This window comes from Thunnus maccoyii, chromosome 17, assembly GCF_910596095.1.
Source record: "Thunnus maccoyii chromosome 17, fThuMac1.1, whole genome shotgun sequence".
NCBI classification, from domain to species: domain Eukaryota; kingdom Metazoa; phylum Chordata; class Actinopteri; order Scombriformes; family Scombridae; genus Thunnus; species Thunnus maccoyii.
Window position 1 is genome coordinate 7892722 of NC_056549.1, and position 20650 is coordinate 7913371.

A 20650-nucleotide genomic window follows, 5' to 3' on the forward strand; every position below is an offset into this window, starting at 1 on the left:
CTTCATGTGTTAGAAACAGGTGGCTACAGGTTTAAATCACTGAAATACAAATATCACCTAAAAGAGAACAGGCAGAACCATTGAAACAAAGAGGGTTAACAAGATATGTGTTTACCATTAGTGTCTGAACACTCACTCTTGATTTATTTTATACACTGTTGAAATATTCAGTATTTGCCAAGTACCTGCAACTATTTTCCTCTAAATTTTGTTATCTCATGCTTTCCATGCTGTGTTGTTACATTGACCTCTGGCCTGCTTATAAACTTGCTAAGTATCATCAGTGTAAATCTACTAAATATCATTATGTTAAGATAAACTAGTCTTTAGTTTGCACTCAGGTCTGGCCATGAAATATGACTTCAATTTAGAGACCGTGAGGAGATTTCTCTCACTATTGTTAGTCAATTTGAAGAGGACATGGGAGAATAAATAATCATCCATTAGTAAGTAGACCCATCACCACATATCGAAGGTCTTCTAAGTAATTTGGTTTGGCAGTGAAATAAAACAAAAACCATGCAGTTGATGCTTTTTGCCCCTGTAGGGCAGTGTTGTCCCCACACTTTCCACACTTTGTAACTGGATCTGCTGAGGGATTTTAGCCACTCAGTGGAGTGTTCTGCCAACTTGTCTCCATGCAGTCTGTTCCTGTGCCTCAGTATTAAACTAGCCTCTTTGTTCACCCAAATCCCACTATCTGGCGAGTCCACCGAAGTGGACTCACCAGATAACACCATAACACGCAGTTGAACACACAATACATCTTCTCTTCAGACATTTACAAAGTACTTGATCATTATTTGAACAGAAATACATTTACAGGCTGTCCTTGACTGCTATTAGCTTCACTACTGGTGTGTTTCAGACCAATATCCTTCATCAGCATTCTCCTCAGAACAGACGAACAGCAGGAGGATTCACTGTGGAAAACTATACTGAGCCATAGTTAGCAAACTATGAAGTTCACTGAGCCAACCAAGCCAACCAGCCAGCCAATTTCTTTGATGAATCAGCAGTTCAACCCTTTGGAAATTTCAGATGACCTGTTAATCACACCAGACAAGAAGCTCTTTCACATTATTTTATTCTTCTAATACTTTAAGTAATCACATCTTTCACAGACAGGTTGATTATTACAGAAACACATATAAAGATGGCTTTAGTGTTATTTTATTATTAATATTATTTGGTACATTTAAACCCAACCCCTTTCTCTCTCTTCTTCTCTCTCACACACTCTCTTACACAAACACTCGTCACTTGTCTCTCTCTTGTTTACCCTGCAGTTTCTTGTGTATGTGCCTCATTGTGATGAGTGCTGTCAAAAGGCAAAACAGAAACAGGGCGGGGAAGGATACACAGGCCCACAACAGCTGCCTCTCTCCAAATACTTCCACCACCGTATCCCTCCGCCTGGCATAGTCCTGGAACAGAGCCTCCAGCTGAAACACCGTGCACAGGGACAAAAACAGGTGAAAGATCTGGTGACCTTGGCCCACAAAGTCACAGTGGCCCGGGAAGAAACGCTCAGGGATGGGAAAGGAGAAGAAGAGGGCAGACAGCAGGAAACAGGCAATCTGGAGGGCGTGGAAGGGCATCGAGGGCTCCTGTACCCAGGAGACAGTGAACAGGCGGTGGGCTACAGGGCTGATATCTAGTAGATACGCAAGGGTGGTAGGGATCAGCTGGCAAATTTTACGCCGCAATGGATATGGCCGTCTGTACCTGGACTTGGCGAAACAGCAGCCGGCACAGGAGAACCATCCAAAGAAAGCAGCTCCAGGAAGAAACAGCAGCCCGATGCAGCTTTCTCTCCACGCTGGCTCAGACGTGTAGAAATAATGGCCAAGTGAGCAACCATACTGATACACAGCTACACCCACATAGTCCATGAAGAAGAAGAAGTAGTGTGCATTTTCAGAGTGAGATTGTAAGAGGTGAGCTGCAACACTGAGGGACAGATAGATGAGGGAAGACACCAAGAAGAGGCTCAGAGGTAGAGAGGCTGCGTCCAAGGTGTACCCCAGGGCGCCTACGTTGGCCCACCAGCGGAGCAGCAGCACAGGGCCTGCCAGCAGGTGAGTCCACACGTTCATGGATTCATTGTGTCTCTGGAAGAGACTGAGGAGGTAGCAGCGCCAGTTCTGATGAACAGGACGGTAGCCCGACAGGATGTAAGGCTCTCGAAACAAGCTGGGGACCTGGGAGGCGGTGACGGTGGAGCTGGGCGACGGCAGGGAGGAAGGGACGAGGTCAGAGAGGCGGGGGATGCGGCCAAGGTGCTTGACGCTTAGGGACAAGGTGCCTAGCCGCTGCAGAATGTCGCCCAACATTGCTGGGTGATAGTCGGAGGACAGACAGAGGAGGACTGCTTGACAGAGCACCCTGTGGGAGACGAAACTGAAAAGAGAGACAGTAAATCAATGCAGTTCACTTTATAGGAGAGGCTGCCACATGAAATTCAGTGAATATTAAAAAACTGCATGCCGAATATTTATCAAGAAAGACTTTGCAATGGCTCATTATCTATAAACCCACTATATGCTTTGATGTCATGCAAACAAAGATTATCTCATTTTGAAGTCATTTTACAATGAAATTAATCTGCACAGAGAATCAGAGGTGTAGAGGTGTGTATAAAAGAGAGTAGGATGAAGAGAAATTAGTGTCGGAGGGAAACTGAGGGGAATTAAACTAGGGAAAGAAAAAAGCTTCATGTAAAACCAGCCAGGAGCACATGCTGTGTAATTTCTAAAGACAGATTAACAAAGAATGTTGTTGTGAGCCCTGAAATGCTGCAGCTTGGTATTTTTAAATTCATCACATGTTATATGTTTTCATTTGACATATTGCCTCCAGATTTAATTATTTTAGCTCATTTCCTGACAATTCTTGGCAGATCACAGTTAAGAATTTACAGTCCACATGACGCAAATATATTTGAGAGCATAAGACAGACATTCTTCTCCACACAGGTCATTTACACTGGAAGGTCAGGTATGCAGTCAGACCTGTAACCATCACCCTGCTTTTTATGGCATGTACACAGAGAGAAGAATGCAAACCACTGTTGTCACCGAGGTAAATGAGCACCTATGGAATCAACAAGACTAACACCCATCCATTTGAGGATTCACTTCTATTCAAAACAACCACTGCACCCCCTCCTATTTCTCTGACCTTGTATACCTGCAAATGAAAGCCTTCCAGGCTGCAATGGGAGTTTTACATTGAGTTGATCTGAGACAAACAAGGTGAAACCTTCACCTGAGGGGTTTAAGAAAATTTACAGACCTGTGTACAAGTTTGTCCTGAAAAAGCAGACTGCATGAGTGTGCATTTTAATCCCATATATATATATATCATTTATAGTGATCTTTTTTCTTCGATCTATCTTGTTTTTGCAACAAAGAAACTGCATATGTGCTGCAGAATAAATGCAAAACAACATACGTTTTACATATCTTATCCTATACGTCAAAATATGGCTAAAACAAAAACCTTTAATATGCAACAGCCACAGAAATAACTTGCATCCTTGCTGACATACTGTAAAGTACAGCTGAGTGATTTCTGGTGGTTTAATATCAAAGAAGAAGAAACGTCATCTCACCTGTTTGTATCGACTGAACACCTGTTGCTTCTCTGTAGTCGCACGTCCTTGTAAAGAAAGAAGAAAAAGATCTAACTAGTTCACAGACTGACCTCCTGTAGAAACTTCACAGACCTAGAAAACTAAGACATGTTGAGGCAAAGAGGTATTTCGGAGGCTGGAGGGAGGAAAAGGATAAAAACACAGCTTGACCCGACAGCCCGGAGCGCTGGGAGCGTGGGCGGGGTTAAACTGACCAGAAACGCCCCGAAAGTGCAGCTATTGTCAGGCAACAAAATACAGTATTCTGCTCATATTCATAGACTGTATAGGTTCTTACATTGAATCAATAGTAAGTTTGTAATGATCTTTGTTAGTTGTTATTTATAGTATTATCATAGAAAGTTGGATGTCATATTTTTTTATTAAGCTCATTATATGATGACCAAACTGATGTCTATATTGCTTGTTGGTAAAGTTGTTGAAGAGAGGGCATTTTTGGTAAAACACACAAAAGCAAAATGAAGATGATACTGTATAATGAAAAAACAAAAACCTAATATTCTTGTTTAATTTTTGCATGATTGTCTCCATCTACTGCCCGGTGCTGTACACTGCCGTGATGCCCAAGCTGCAGCCTTCAGCACAGAATTTAATTACATAAAAACCCCCAAAATGACACTTACTGGTTGTTTAATTTTACATTTAATTTTATAAAATATTCAGACATGGAAAATAATGCAATCCCAAGGCACCCCAGAATAAACTAAACACAAGTTCATCATGAAAATATTTGAACATATGTCTCAAATTACTTAAGTACTAGATATTATGCTTACAGGAAGTGTGTCTGTGATTTGAATTTGCTACGAGTGATTAATGACTTTAGACAGTTTTAGACTGGTGATGGTGCAGAAGCCTCTCTGTGGCTTCTAGTCACTCGGTGTTGACATTAGTCTGACATTAGATTATAATATGGATCATTCAGAGACATAATAAAATGAAATGGTAGGGTATTTTCAGGTGCTAAATGTTGATATTGATGATCTCTTATTAAAATATTTATGTCCTACAAAATTTAGGGACACACCATTACATCATTTTTTCTTGTCTAACTCCATTCACGTGTCACAGGTACCAGATTAAATACAGATTATTCAAAGTGAGACCACATTTACAAACCTTATTGTGAGTGCACATTACTGAAGCACAAATATATGGAAGGTTTTTGATGTCAGATTACAGTAATGAATCATAACATTTAATGATTAAAACACTCTAACTCTTCAAATAACAAATGACAATCAAATAATGAATATTCACAAATTTGGACACGTAATAATAATAATAATCTACATTGAAGGAAAAACAAAGCTCTGTTATTTCACTTATTGAAGCCATAATGGACAGTTTCCATGTCTCCAAATACAAATACTGACCAGGCGTTTGCACATTCATGGGACTGATTCCTCCCTTCTCTGTTTGATATCATATTCATTCAGACAATATTCTGAGTGTTATATATTTAAAGACATCTCTGGCTGCCTGATATTTACTTGAACAAGGATGTTCAGGGGATAATTAAATGGATTAGTGTCTTTTGGTTTAAATGTATGTTGCTGTGGGTTTGGGAGATATGGTTATTACACAGTATTACTTAGAATGTATCTTAATGTTTTTTATTGTAAATTATTTATCTATTCATTATATTATTTATCATTTACTGAATTTTGTGTATATTTTTGACTGTTATGCATCACAACACTGAGGTAAATTCCTTGTATGTGCAGACGTGATTCTGTTTCTGGGTGTTTAGAGTTGTCTGTTTAGGTCGCCATCTCCTGGACAAAGTGAAAAAGTCATGTTTAGGAGGCTTTTCCTCCTTTTTATCAGCCCGCCTCTTCCTGGTGAATTTTCGCGGGAGTTCTTCAGAGTAGGCGGGGTCATGTGGCACCGCGGTGGCGTCTATTGGACAGCTGCTGTAGAGTCGACCAATCGCATGTTACGCTCTGTTTCTACCCGGCACGCTGTGGCGCGAAAACCCTTCAGTTGTGTGGTTTGACGGGAACGGAGCACACGGCGCAGCAAACTGTGTATTATATTAAGATATTTTAAAGTACAATAAATAATCACAGAAAATGGCAACCGACGTCGTAGATGACCTGGAGATGAGGGAGGCTCAGAGGGACTACCTGGACTTCCTGGACGACGATGTAAGTCTGACTTTTTTCGGTGAAATACTTTTCTGCAGGGATGAAATGAGAACCCATGCGGTCACAACAAAAAAAATGACCATCAGCTGCTTAGATATCAAGTAATCTTACTTTTGACAGTGAAATGACGTTAGTTTGCTCATTTTTTGCTGTAATCAGTTGAGCTAATCGTGTTTTTCGTTGATGCTTCTTGCTTCTTACGCTCAATGAAATCAGTCTTAATCAAATTGCTTTGTGATGAAAATGACAAAAAAATTAATCTTCCTTTTGTACGAATCCGCAGCAAGACCAGGGAATATATCAAAGCAAAGTCCGGGACATGATCAGCGAGAACAAAGCTCGACTCATCGTCAACATCAACGACCTGAGGAGACGCAACGAGGCCCGAGCTGCAAAGTAAGAAAACTGTGTGTGTGTGTGTGTGTGTGTGTCATAAGCTATTGTCGAGGACAGATTTCAGACTTAGAACTAGTTAATTCGGGACAAAAACGTGACTTTTGGGTTAGTGGTTAAGGTTACTGTTGGATTAATTCTCCAGGAAATGAATGTAATGTCTATGTAATGTCCCCAAAAGTGACGTAAGTAAGCGTGTGTGTGTGTGTAGGGAGACTTGTGTGTAAGCCATGTCTTGAAAATTCATGAAACTTGCACAAAAAGGTTGGAGAAGCAGGATGAGCTGCTTTGAACACTAACCAAGGATTACACTGAACACAAGTCCAGATAAAGTCTGAACATTTAGCAGGTTAACATGCAAACTGTCATTTGTTTCAGGACACTTTTACCTGATGTTTTTGTTTGATTGGATTGGTGTTCTGTAATATATTATATATATATATATATATATATATATATATATAATGGGTGGGTGGGTGTTATTATTTATATGACAACAGAATGGCATGATTGTAGGGCGGCAAATAATAATTTTCATTATTGATTTATTGTTTTTGCTTATAAAATATTAGAAAATAGTGAAAAATCTCCATTATAGTTTCCTAAAATCAAAGTGAGCGTCTTCATAGGTCTTGTTTTGTCTAATTAACACCCCCAAACTCAAAGATAATCAGTTTACGAAAAGCATCAAATCATCACACTTAAGAAGCAGAAACCAGCTAATGTTTGGCATTTTTGACTAAAACGATGATTTGCTTATCAAAGTAGACTAATCGGTACAAACTACTTAACCAGAGTAACAAAAGCATGTAATTAAATCCATGACCTAAAAGTTGCACGTCTCTACCAGGCTGATGAACAACGCCTTCGAGGAGCTGCTGGCGTTCCAGCGGGCTCTGAAGGACCTGGTGGCCTCGGTGGACGCCACCTACGCCAAACAGTACGAGGAGTTCTTCGTAGGCTTGGAGGGCAGCTTCGGCACCAAGCACGTCACCCCCCGAACCCTGACCTCCCGACTGCTGGGCAGCATGGTCTGCGTGGAGGGCATCATCACTAAATGTGAGTTTATTATGAATTCTTTCTACTTCCTTCTGTTCTGGGAGCCTTTTAAGTTAATGATAATACTTTATTATGATATTATTGGACTCATTTGTTGTTGTTTTTCATTCTTCAGGTTCTCTGGTGCGTCCCAAAGTGGTGCGCAGCGTCCACTACTGTCCAGCCACCAAGAAGACGATGGAGAGGAAGTACACAGATATGACTTCCTTGGACGCTTTCCCTTCCAGTGCCATCTACCCCACCAAGGTAACGACACGCACTGCAGCACATATATCTTCTTTTACATGTTCAGTATTTCTATGGCAACAATACTCGGAGTAACAAGATGATTAAGGACCTCTTCTTGTTTCTCGTCTAACAGGACGAGGAGAACAACCCTCTGGAGACAGAGTTCGGTCTGTCCATCTACAAGGACCACCAGACCATCACAGTGCAGGAGATGCCTGAGAAAGCCCCCGCCGGCCAGCTGCCTCGCTCTGTTGACATCATCCTGGACAACGACCTGGTGGACGTGGTCAAACCGGGAGACAGAGTGCAGGTCATAGGGACGTACCGCTGCCTGCCGGGCAAGAAGGGAGGGTTCACCTCCGGGACGTTCAGGTGAGATGGGACAAAGTGAAACTGGGAGCTCGTAATGTAACCAGAGTTCTTTTCTTTATTGTTAGTTAACCTCCCACCCTTCCCCTCGCAGGACTATCATGATCGCTTGCAACGTCAAACAGATGAGCAAGGAAGTGTCCGCCTTCTTCTCTGCCGACGACGTGGCCAAGATTAGAAAATTCAGCCAGACTCGCTCCATCGTAAGCTTTACTCCTCCCACCATGTTCAAGCGTTTTTGAAAATGAACCTCGCTTTGACTAAAAGAGATCATCGAATCCTCACTTTTCTGTCTTTGCTCAGAACGTGTTCGATCAGCTGGCTCGCTCCCTGGCTCCCAGTATCCACGGCCATGAGTACATCAAGAAGGCCATCCTCTGCATGCTTCTGGGCGGCGTGGAGAAGGTGCTGGAAAACGGCTCGCGCATCAGAGGAGACATCAACATCCTGCTCATCGGTACTTTAGCTTATTCATTCAGGAACTATTGGAAACATAGTAGAGCTGCAACAGAAAATTAATCGGCAACTTTTTTGATGCTGTTGGGAGATAATGGTTTATATTATAGATCTGTCACCACAAATTCCTCTTTTCCAGGTGATCCGTCGGTAGCCAAGTCCCAGCTGCTGCGTTACGTTCTCCACACAGCACCCAGAGCCATCCCCACCACCGGACGAGGCTCCTCTGGAGTCGGTCTGACTGCTGCGGTCACCACCGATCAGGAGACGGGTACGACGCACGCTCTTAAACGCACAAACACATCTCATAATTTGTGGTGCGATCAGACTCTTTGATAAACCAGCCCGCTCATTATTCTCTGCTCCCTGAAGGCGAGCGTCGTCTGGAGGCGGGCGCCATGGTGCTGGCCGACCGCGGCGTCGTGTGCATCGACGAGTTCGACAAGATGTCCGACATGGACCGCACGGCCATCCACGAGGTGATGGAGCAGGGCCGCGTCACCATCGCCAAGGCGGGCATCCACGCCCGCCTCAACGCCCGCTGCTCCGTGCTGGCGGCCGCCAACCCCGTCTACGGCAGGGTGAGTAAAACGTTCAAATAAGACCCACAAGTCCGCTGATCTGTAGATTTGTCTCTAAAACGTGACGCTCCATCCCTCCGCAGTACGACCAGTATAAAACCCCCATGGAGAACATCGGCCTCCAGGACTCCCTGCTGTCGCGTTTCGACCTCCTCTTCATCGTGCTGGATCAGATGGACCCCGAGCAGGACCGGGAGATCTCAGACCACGTACTGAGGATGCACCGCTACCGTGACCCCCGCGAGCAGGAGGGAGCAGGTACTGTACATCAAGGCATCTTACAACCAACAGCTGAGTGTTATGGGCTCCCTAATTATTTGTAATTAAAAGGGAATGTTTGTTTACAGATTTAAAAATGATGTATGTTTTTTTTTGTAGCCATGACTCTGGGCGGGAGCGTGGACGTCCTGGCTACAGAAGACCCAGACGCAGTAGCAGAAGAGCAGGAGGAGCTGCAGATCTACGAGAAACACAACAACCTGCTGCACGGAAGCAAGAGAAAGAAGTACGCACACAATTACAATAAACATTTTTAGATGACTTGTATCGGGTTACACCCAAAGTGGTAAAGATAACGTTCCCCCTCGTTTTCAGGGAGAAGATTGTGAGCAAGGAGTTCATGAGGAAGTACATCCGCATCGCCAAGGCTGTGACACCTGTGCTGACGGAGGAGGCGGCCAATCACATCGCGGAAGAGTACTCGAGGCTGAGGAGCCAGGAGCAGCTCGGCACAGATATCGCCAGGGTGAGCAGCAGCAGCAACACACACGTACTAAGGGAAAACACTTTATTACACCTCCATAATACTGTTCATTCTATACGTTCTAATTGTGAGGTTTAGATGATGTTTGTTCACAATAGTTAATGTTTAATAAATCCTATTGTAGTTGGTGAACTGCATCGTCCAATCATGATAAAAATATAAGCAAACAGACATTCAGTTAAAAAAAAACAAAACAGAAAAATTACAATTAAGGATAGTGGAAGATCTCTGAAAGTATTGATTCTTTGGAAACATTTTATCTGAAGTTTAATTGACGTCTCTAGTTTTACTGATGTCTGTTGGTGCACGCACTACATCATTTCCTGTTTATAGAAAACACTAAAGTACATTTATTTCTTGTATACTAACAGCAAAAACTATATATTATGACAATTTGAATATAGTACATACTGTTAATATGTGGTGTTAAATTGGGAAGTTATGATTACTGGAATAAACACAAAATGTAGTTGGTATTCAGGCTGCACTAATGATTTTCATTAGTGATTAATCAGTAGTTTGGTCCAGAAAATGGTGAAAATGTTTCCTGCAGCCCAAAGTGACGTATTCACAACCCAGAGATATCCAGTTTACTGTGATAGGAGACTAAAGAAACCAGGAAATATTCACGTTTGAGAAGCTCGAGTCAGAATTTGGACTGTTTGTTTTGTATACCGAGAAAAAAAAAAAAAAAAATCAACAGACTTGTTTCATACCGACAGGAAATGACACAATGCTTCCACAGTGTGATGCTAAACCTCAGAACGACCTCAGCAATTCAATTTCAAAGCCTCTGAAAACAGTTTCAAATGATTCTATAACATAAAATTCATAACAAATAAGCAACAATGAAAGTTAAAGTTATTTATCAACAGCTTAACAATTTAAAAACTCTAACAGACTAATCTCATTTATCGGGACTGTGTGATTATGTTCTGATCTGAATCTAGTGCAAATATGTGACATTGTCTGTTTCCAACTAATCCACTTCAAACTAGTGAGAAAAGAAAAGAAAAACACACAAATCTCTCAGAAATAAACAAATCTGTTCAAACTGGTTGAAAAACGTTTTCCTAAAAATGTTAATTTTTCTCTCTGAGATGTTTCTGGAGGTGTTTCAGTTTTTTTTTACCCCCAGCTTTGAGTAGCTCCTCTTTTCTCCCACAGTGCAATGCACAAAATAAATATAATACACTTGAATCAGGGATTTTAAGTATGTAAACTAAATCTGCCAGAATCTGCTACATCAAGTAGAAATTTCCTGCTATGACACATCAAAATGTCTGTTATGCAAAAATCTCGTTAAGTAGTTGAATTAGTGGTAGACAGCGTGCAGACATACACTGACCTCGTCCTCCTCCTCTTCCTCCTCAGACCTCCCCAGTGACGGCCCGTACGCTAGAGACCCTGATCCGTCTGTCCACGGCTCACGCCAAGGCCCGCATGAGCAAAGCCGTGGAGCTGGAGGACTCGGAGGTCGCCGTGGAGCTCGTCCAGTTCGCCTACTTTAAAAAGGTCTGCGTCTGCTGAAGGAAGGAATGATGATGATGATGATGATTGTTTGGGGAGGAACTGCTGCAGTGTTGTTTTTTTTTTTTTTTTTTATATGTGTGGTAGAAAATCATGGTGTCTGTTTTTTCTGCAGGTTCTGGAGAAAGAGAAGAAACGTGCGAGACAGGAGCGGGACTCGGGGTCAGAGGAGGAAGAGGATGAGGAGACGTCCACGCAGCGTTCACAGAGAACTCAGAAGAAGAGGTACAAACGCAGCGATAGTTTTCTCCAGCATGTGGTGCGATTAAGCTGTCAGCTGAGTGTTTCTAACATATAAAAGATGCTCATCTCTATTGTCGGTCATTAACATCATTAACCTGTGTGACCTGCAGGGTGCGCCGTGGCTCTCAGGGCAGCGAGCCGTACAGCCCCTACGACTTCAGTGAAGAGCAGGACGTCCCTGAAAGTAAGAACATGATGCATTTGCACATAACAATGGAGTATAAACATAATAATTGCAATTTAGTCATGAAATAACACTTAATTGCTTTGAAAATCTTGTTGTTGTTTTTATTTTTATGCCACATTGAGTTCTCACAATGGTGTCTATTCTCTCTTTTTTTTTTTTTTTTTTTTTTTTTTAGTTCAGGCCGGCACCCCGAAACCAGCGAAGCCACAGCGGGAGGCAGAGGAGCCGATGGAGGCCACCTCACAGCCTGAAGGCACCGAGCTCTCTGCAGACAGGTAGGCGTCTGGAAACTTGACACTCGTAACTATTTCAGGCTGTAGTGATGAGTGATGTCACTGAGGTAGTTTAGTCTGAGGATGAAGAGGTGTTCTGCCTCATCACTTTCTATAGAAGAGCTTTTTAGACATTTGAGCTCATAACTAAAATAAATCATTTTGTTTTTATTTTCCTCCGCCAGGCTGAAGGAGTTCAAGTCCTCCTTGTTCACCGTCTTCCAGTCCGCTCACGCTCAGTCGGTGAAGATGATGAACCTCATGGAAAACATCAACAAAGAGCGCGAGAATCGTTTCACAGAGCCAGAGGTCCGCATCGCTTTGACTCGCATGCAGGACGACAACCAGGTCATGGTGGCCGACGACATCATCTTCCTCATCTAAGGGAGGAAGAGGAGGATGAAATCGATTACATGGACTTGAAATCAACCGGACGACAGAGGGAGCAACCGTGTTCTTCTTCTTCTTTTGCTGTTTCACCTCAAGAAGGTGCTTCTATGTTTGTGAAGGTCTCTGTCACAGGGTTTAGTAGCTGTGGGTCTGCAGAGAGATTCAGTACTCGAGGAAGCTGGGGCGTTGCTTTTTTTTGCTGGTGGCGGCTTGAGACCTGGTGTAAAGAGAAGAAACGGCGATATCAAAATGTACATTTAATATGTTTCTCCAGATGTTTGATACCCCCTTTTTTTTTTTCTCTTGTTTTCATGCCTCCACTGTCTTTCCAACTCGTGTATTCTCCCAAAATGACTCTTTAACCTATAATCTACAATTCCACACATGAAGCACCAAGAAGTTGCTCCATCAACCAGTGCAAAAAGATGAAGTCTTACTCAGTTATGCACTTGTGTTTGTTTCTGTTCAATAGTGGTGATGTTACTTTAATGTGTCCTTATTGCATCAACAGGCTGCTATTGTGAAAGCATACAGTAGGAGTGTAACTGCATCCTGGTGCAGATACAGCAGTGAAACATGTATAGAATAAGGACATAAGCGTCTGTCGTCTGGATTTGTAAATAGCTGAAGACAAGTTATGAAATTGTTAATTAAATGTAGTTTGTATAAAAAAAATAATAAATTGCTTGAGTATTACCATGGCAACAACTTGATTTCTTGATGTCTTCATACGAACGGGGGGGGGGGGGGGGGGGATCACTGCTTGGCCAATGCTGGTAAATTAGTGCTGAGATGTTTCTGGAAGGCATTAAACTGGGGCTTATTTTACCCATTCACTGGAAAAATGGTCTGACATACTGGGAAACTTTTTTGATTTCCCATAAGAGTCGTCTGAAATGTTGCTTCCTGATTGTATCAGTGTGTTTACAAGACATGGGAGCATTTTCATTGTATCCCGCCCCCTCAAAATGATTCAAGATCACTATTTTGCGTGGGCGGCGGTGCACATACGTCTCTACTAGTTTGGAAATCACTGCTCAAGTAAGTCCCACCGTCCTTCTCACACATCTGTAGCCCAGCGGTTTCATCTCTATGTCACCCTGAGTGATTATATTTTGGATGGTGTTGTGGGACCGCATGGTTGCCTCCATGCAACATACTGTAACTGACTGGCAGTTCCGTAACACGAGAAACTGCGGCTCCAGACCAGCCCAGACGACGACGACTGAGCAACCGCTGCCACGGTTTCGACACCCACGGCTGACTCATATCACATGTAGCGACCGCCTCGCATCTTTTTATTTTGGCCTAGACCAAGTTTAGTTTTAGTTTGTCTTTCATCTGAGTTTTCTGGATGATCACAGTGATTCATTTGAATAAACAAGCTATTAAAGCATTAAAATCCTACTGCTATGACCCTCCTGAGTCTATAAAATGTTAAGTACACCAAAAAAAAAACACCAGGAAGAAAGGTTTTGGTCTAAGTCCAAGTCTCAAATCTTTAGAGGACAATTCTGAGTCAAGTCTCAAGTCGAGTCTTGCTTTATAATATAAAGCAAGTGGAGTCTCACAGCAGAGGTCAAAGTCTCAATTCTCCAGCTCTGGTAATAGTTTGTGAGTGTTTGTGTCGTCAAGGAAGATTGACATTCTGGGAAATACTCTTATTACCACTCATCTGACTCTCAGCAAGACAGTGAACAAGTGTAGTTCCTAAAATGTTGCCCTTTTTCAACTCCATCAAACCTAAAGACCTATAAATCAAACCCAGATTCTTTAATTAAGCATGTAAAATTGGAGGTGGACCATATTCACACTCATTTTCCACTGTGTTTCTCAATGAAGACAAAGGACAGTTGACAAAGACAAGACAAACAGAGATGTCCTCATTTCCCTTTCTGCTTCTCTCCTTCAAACCGACTAGTCCTCAGTGTATACATTTTTGCTTAATTTCATCATCCAACCTCCATCTATGTTTTTCTAGAGTTGACCCACGAGAGTCAGGTTGCTACGTGCCGTAGACAGAAACTCTGTCACTGAGATTTTCAAAATGATTAATGCACCAGTGAATCATGTTTGATCCTCCCATGCATTTCCCTCAGGGAGAAATTGATAGTGACAGTGGTTTGTGTTAGAAACGTCTTCCTAATTCATTTTTCTTTTACTTTCTTTTAAAAGCAATGGAATAGAGTGAAAGAGGAAAGGGAAAGAAGTAGGTCGGTCGTTCTCTCTGACTCTGATGATGCCGTGTGTTTTTTGTTTTTTTGCGCTAAGCTGCGCAATGAAAAATTCATCTCGGTTGACAATGAAATATTAACTTTGAACTTTTCATTTCTTCTGTATCTTGTCAATCTTGAATAAACCTTTAACATGTTGATGTTCCCGCTGTCTCTCTTCTCCTCTCTATGTTTTCATATCATCATTCCACAGTCAGTCATACACCGTTTTGGATATAAATGTGCATTTTTTTTTAATTGCATCATGTAAATATATCATTTTGTCTTATTTTTTAATATTGATTGATGAAGTGTAAAGTCCTCTGAGCAATGCTTGTGATAAGGGACTGTATAAATAAATGATCCTGACCTCGTATCTATCACTTGATATCAAGTCATACTCCATCTTCTGGAAAATAAGGCTGCAGACTGTTGTGCAACAGATTGTGAAGCTTAATGAGAACTAAAGTCTGCTGGCTTGGTGAAGCGCTTCCCTGGGGATGAGTGTGGACAGAGGAAGTGCCATTTGGCAAAAGAGCAGACAAACTATCAAAAGAGGAATAAAGGCTAATGCAACTCTGTCCAATTCATGTTGGAATCATCAAAAACTTGAAACTATACACATAGCAGAGTGAGTTAGGTGATGAGCTCAATACTATCATACTTGTCTGTTGAATATAAGCTTAACTTAGCACAAATACTGGAAACAGCTTAGTTCTGTTTGAAGGTTACAAAACCCAACTTGCAGAAATGATTAGATATTGGCTTTGGTATGGATAAAACTAACAAGATGTAACATGTTAATGGGCTTTAGAGGTTTTGGTAGGTGGATTTTTAATCTTTGGACAAAGCCAGGGTAGCTGTTCAGAGTTTTTCTCTTGGTAAGAAAACTATTAAGCGCAACTATTTCTTTAAGACGACACAGCACACGTATGTAAAACCTGCAAGATGTGAGCTCAGCTCGGGAGTCCCCTTGACCCCTTTTACTTTTTGTTTCTGCACTTGCATAAATACACTGGACTTTTTTTTTTTTAACTTTTAAGCAGCATGTAAGTACTAATTACATGTCTTTACATTAAAACAAACACAAAATAGTAAATGTTAAAGCAGGAACAAAATAATTTGGACATGTTGTATGACAGGCAGCTGCATAAGTAGATGGATTTAAAATCCTTTTTAAAATGAATCTTGCGATTCCATTTTAAAAATCAATTATTAATTCACAATTTAAAGACAGAAAAAGGAAATACTATTATTAACTGGAAAATGTTACCTTTTTATTAAAATTATTTAACTTTTTTTTTTTTTTTACAGTTTGATAATACATAATTTAAGAGACAATTAAAGTACTCAATTTAAATTATCTTAAAAACTATATCAATTCATAAATGGATTATAGTTCAAATCTTAAAGTCTATAATTATTTTGGCATGCCCTGGCCTCCATAAGCTGCCGGCTGCAAATATTTAAAGGATTGTTTGGCAGTGAAGCTGCTCATGTGAACATATAATGTTTTCTCTGAAAGAAGAAGGACACCAAAAGATTTATGCAGACAGACGGAACGATACTTTAACCCCGGTTTTCTAAATTTTCAGTTTCTATAATACATTCAGCTATTTTGTTCATTCATCACCAATACACTTTGTACATCTATACACCTAATTCTACATGTGTTGCAATGTTTTTTGCAGTCTAAAGGTGTGAAACTGCATCGTGCTCTGAAACCAGTTGTTCCACCGTACACCCAGTACAGCTGTGCTCCAGTTAGTAGACTCTTCACTCATATGATGCATGAGGAGAGAAGATGTTATCGCCTCTCTCACACACCGATTGTTCAAGAAGAGTAGTTATGCTGATTTATTACCAGAACCCCTGTCAGCATTTCCTTGACCTATATTACTTAGAGTGGGTTAGCAGCGTGTGGGCGTAAAGCTATGTTATATGTTTTATATGACTATGAAGAGAGTCAATGTTGGGGCAGTTCAGAACGTATGTAGAAGTTTCATTCTGCTTTCAGAAAAGTTTTAAACTAAGCCAGATTTTTTGAAAGCCTATCACAAAAATTTGTTCTACTTGGGTGTGGATTGACAGAATACACTCTGGTTTGGTTTGGACACTCTACAAAAATTTTCCAGCGTGAGTTGCAGATTTTCACGTCAGACTTTTTTTTTCTCCTTTTAGCTCAGAAACCTTTTCTTCATTGCCATAAAAGTAGTAGTGTGCCGTTTTCACAGCCACATCAATCAGTTTATAGGTGAACGTTCACATCTTTTGACAGGATGCAACAGACAAGACATATGAAAGCGTCACCTGGCTCATCAACACACGCATTTCACACCGGAGGCTTGATGACTCGGTTATGATAGATTAAAACGTGGTCAAGTAAAAAAGAACATTGCTTTCAGAGACTTTGCAAATTAAAGAGAATGTACAAAAGTGTAAGAAGGCCTTCTCAAGTCTTTCTTCTTTTCTTTGTATGTTTGAATTGATGAGAGATAATGAGAAATATGCATACAAAGGTAGAGAAAAAAAGTGATGGGGACGTAGATAGATACAGATAAAGAAAGAAAAAAAAAATTCCTACTACAAATACACAAAACTTGATCTTGTTTGTAGATCAACGTGTGTATCTTTAAAGTCAGTAACAGTAACAGCGGAAATGCACCACAGATCCTGTCAACACACCAACACATTCTGCCTGTATATAAACACAGTGAGAATGTAATCATAGCAAGACAGCGAGAGGAACGCTTCACAGTGAGGTTGAGCTCTGAAGGCGAGACACGACACGATCATGATCCCGGTGAGCTGATGTCTTTTATTTCCATTCAATGATCATGAGATAACTTTTCAAACTTTTTTTTTTATGAATGAATGTGACCACATAGAGTGAAATGGTGGTGCGCAGCGCAAAATTTAATTCGAAACTTTTAAAATTTCTTACTGTAGGTTGATGAGCAAAACTTTTTTTCTTCACCGTTCGTCCTCTTTTGGATCTCTCTTTAGCTGCTGCCATTTCTTTATCGTTTTATAGGCAAAAAAGCACTTAAGCCTGCGCTGCGTGTTAAGAGCTATATTGGTGCTGGGCCTCGCCTCTCTGTTGCACGCCGCCAGGAAAAACCAAGAAGTCACGGTGAAGTTGGGCCGGGGAACCGGACTTAAAGGCAAGACAGTGAGACTCATCCTGGATTCCTCGGTGCAGCCTCAGATCGCCAGCACGTCTCCTTCATCCATCGCCAACATGTCTCTGTCACCCTGGACTTTCAAGTGAGGAGCTGTTCGGGTCTGAGTATAATGTCATTTTATGTTTTATTCATCAGTTCACAGAGCTTTTGCCAAAAATCACCATTTTGCAGTGGTGGAAAGTGACTAAGTACACTTACAAAAGTACTGTACAAGTACAATTTTGAGGTACTTGTACTTTACTTGCGTATTTCCATTTGATGTTACTTTATACTACCACTCGTAGTACTGTACTTTCTACTCCACTACATTTATTTTGCAGCGTATGTTACTTTTCAGATGAAGATTTGACACTGTGGATAATGGAACAAGCTTTTAATATACAACACATTGTTGAAAATTTAATGATGAAAAATGATGAAACCAGTGGTTGCAAACCTTTTTGGCTGTTGACGTCTCACAAAAAGCAGTGTCAGATGTCTATGAGTTGTCCAAGTCCTAAAGTGAAAACAGATTTTCCTCGCCGATAAATCATCTCACGACCCCTCGCATGTATCTGGTGACCCCTGCGGTGGGAACCACTGGACTTAACTAATGAACTCTATATAAAGTAGTTCAAACTAGCTCCACCTCCAGCAGCTGCAACCGTACTTGTTACTTGTAATGGATTATTTTTGCATTGCTGTATGGGTACTTAAACTTAAGTAAAGGATCTGAATATTTCCACCAACACTGCCATTTTAACATGTCTTTGATTTCATGGATTACATTTTCTCCGAAGCTTGTTTTCATTACGTTTTTTGGTGATTTAATGAAAAGGTTGTGTCCATAACAAGATTCTTAAAGTTTTACAGGCATAAATGTAGTTTTTTCTTCTTTCCGTTCCTATCTAGAGACTCTGATGTGGCGTCTCGTTTGCCGCGGCGGATCCCTCAGGCTCAGTGCCTGACCTCCGGATGTCTCAGCTTCCAGGGGGGAGGTGAGGACGCAGCCCTGGAGGCCAAACCCATCTACTACCAGGTCCTGGTCCTCCACAGGTGAGCCACTGCGGTGCTTGTAAAAGCAACTAATTATACTTTTTTAGCTTTTTTTGCCTCTAGTTTTGTTTTCACTGCGGGTTACAGCACTACAATTTTCATTATGTGCATGCTTAGAAATACGGTGAGTTCATGTGAGGTTGGCCTTGGATCAACCCAACAATTGGGACAATTATCTCTCTTAATCTCACGCATTTCCTGTTGAAATGCAGTGCTAGGGTGGGACATAAACATGGCAGGCATTATTCAGGAGTGTATACCAGATAACAGTTAGGGAAACAAAGGGGGTTACTTTTTAATGCTTCAAAAATGGACATCCACCACTACGAAATGAAGTAAAAATTCACTGTCCAGGAGGTAAATGGGATTCTGACATACACACACCGTACCAGTACAGGATATGTTAAAAGTTTGGTGCATTTGTAGATGAGTAAGTATGACAAATCAGTCTTTTTTTTATTGTGGTTTGAAGTAGTGAGAATATGAAAACCAAAAGTAGAGCAGTCAGACACTGAGGTTAGGCTTTGCACAGCCTCAAGACTTCAAACTGCTGTTTCCTTAATCACTACACATGGTAAATATTTATTTCACAAACAGTGGTGGCATTTTTCTCTCTGATGCATCCCACACTGCTGAATGAATAGTGAAAACCCTATATATGGTTTGTCATTTTTATCAGTTGCTGCATTAATTGCAGTGAACTGAATGTAAACACATTCAATTAGATTGATTGAAGTTCATTTTTGTTTGTTTCATCCCTGTTCATTGGTCCAACTCAACAAAATGTAATAGCCAACAGTAATCTGTTATAATCCCATAATAACATCATCTGAGTATATTCAGCTCTGACTCATTTTTCCATCCTACTGCAGAGTCCCAAGGCAAAGGCAGAAAAACAAAAGAGGGAAGAAGGCCAAGAAGTATGACTTAAGACTGGAAACGGAGGTGATCTCAGTGGGCTGTACCTGTGTGCGGCCCATCGTTATACCGCAACAGTAATGCAGAGAGCTCTGATGCCAGCAAGCATGCTGTGTTTATTGCTTCCTAACTTAAAATCTGTATTAAGCAATATTTTTCATGTCATAACCGAATCCAAGTGTACCAATTAGCTCTGTGAAAAGTCCCTTCACCATCACCGAGTCTCCAGCACCACCTATTTTGTGGGAATGAATTTTGCTGCAGCACTTTTTGACGTGACCGGGCCTTTAAAGAATAGGTTCACAATTTTTCAAGTCTTTCTGAACAATGAAACAGGTTTTTCTTGCTGTAATCATTCCTCCTGTTCATACTGACCATTAGAAAATCCCCTCCAAATGTGCTTACAATGTCCTCAAAATGTATTTAAACATTTATCTGAAGATAATCTGAAGCTTCGGCCATAAAGTGGATATCTTTCACAGTTACAGTCTTTTTAGTAATAAATTCACTCTTTGTGTCATTCATTCACTCACCTGACTATTGTTTAAAGAAAGACTTGAATATTGTGAACCTATCCTTAAACATGTCAGCCATAAGACGTTGATACACTGGTAGTATCAAGAAAAAACTGCAAAGAGTTGCGTTTCTTTCTGCCCCCTAGTGGTCAAAATGACTTAATGCAGCTTTAATCCAGAGATGCAGACTCTGGCAAACAGTGCTTAATGATTTGTACAGTAAATGATTCTTGAACGATGTGGAATGACCGCTGACTGATTGATGTGAATTAATATTAAAAGTGTGAAAGTTTTTTATTGTCGTGTTTTATGCTTTATCGCTGTTATTACTCACATTTTATAATAACCTTGTTCACAAAATAAATGTGCTTTATTAAAAAAAAAAAAACAACTATGATGTCTAATGAGGCTGTGAAAATGATTTTGCTTACGTGAGATAACAACAATATATTGAGTAATAAATTCAGTTATAATAATATTAAAAATAAGTTAAGTTTACATGCAG

The 20650-nt window shown here is 40.9% G+C and overlaps 3 protein-coding genes across 3 annotated transcripts; 2 read left to right on the forward strand and 1 right to left on the reverse strand.

Annotated features, from left to right (window-relative positions):
* Window positions 1-1070: 1070 nt before the first annotated feature.
* Window positions 1071-3846, reverse strand: paqr8 (progestin and adipoQ receptor family member VIII). Its single transcript, XM_042390747.1, has 2 exons — window positions 3617-3846; window positions 1071-2403 (listed from the first exon to the last, which is right to left on the reverse strand). Exon 2 carries the CDS (start codon window positions 2334-2336, stop codon window positions 1260-1262), a length of 1077 nt encoding a protein of 358 aa, XP_042246681.1. The 5' UTR covers window positions 2337-2403; window positions 3617-3846; the 3' UTR covers window positions 1071-1259.
* Window positions 3847-5633: 1787 nt separating this feature from the next.
* Window positions 5634-12975, forward strand: mcm3 (minichromosome maintenance complex component 3). Its single transcript, XM_042391164.1, has 17 exons — window positions 5634-5808; window positions 6092-6204; window positions 7052-7260; window positions 7376-7506; window positions 7622-7860; window positions 7952-8060; window positions 8161-8314; window positions 8453-8584; window positions 8686-8894; window positions 8978-9152; window positions 9273-9399; window positions 9489-9639; window positions 11032-11172; window positions 11303-11412; window positions 11541-11614; window positions 11793-11892; window positions 12075-12975. The coding sequence occupies exons 1-17, from the start codon at window positions 5734-5736 to the stop codon at window positions 12271-12273; spliced, it is 2448 nt and encodes an 815-aa protein (XP_042247098.1). The 5' UTR covers window positions 5634-5733; the 3' UTR covers window positions 12274-12975.
* A 2945-nt stretch (window positions 12976-15920) lies between these two features.
* On the forward strand, window positions 15921-19954 carry il17a/f3 (interleukin 17a/f3). Its single transcript, XM_042390844.1, has 4 exons — window positions 15921-17295; window positions 17527-17759; window positions 18569-18712; window positions 19585-19954. The coding sequence occupies exons 1-4, from the start codon at window positions 17287-17289 to the stop codon at window positions 19709-19711; spliced, it is 513 nt and encodes a 170-aa protein (XP_042246778.1). The 5' UTR covers window positions 15921-17286; the 3' UTR covers window positions 19712-19954.
* The last annotated feature ends 696 nt before the right edge of the window (window positions 19955-20650 follow it).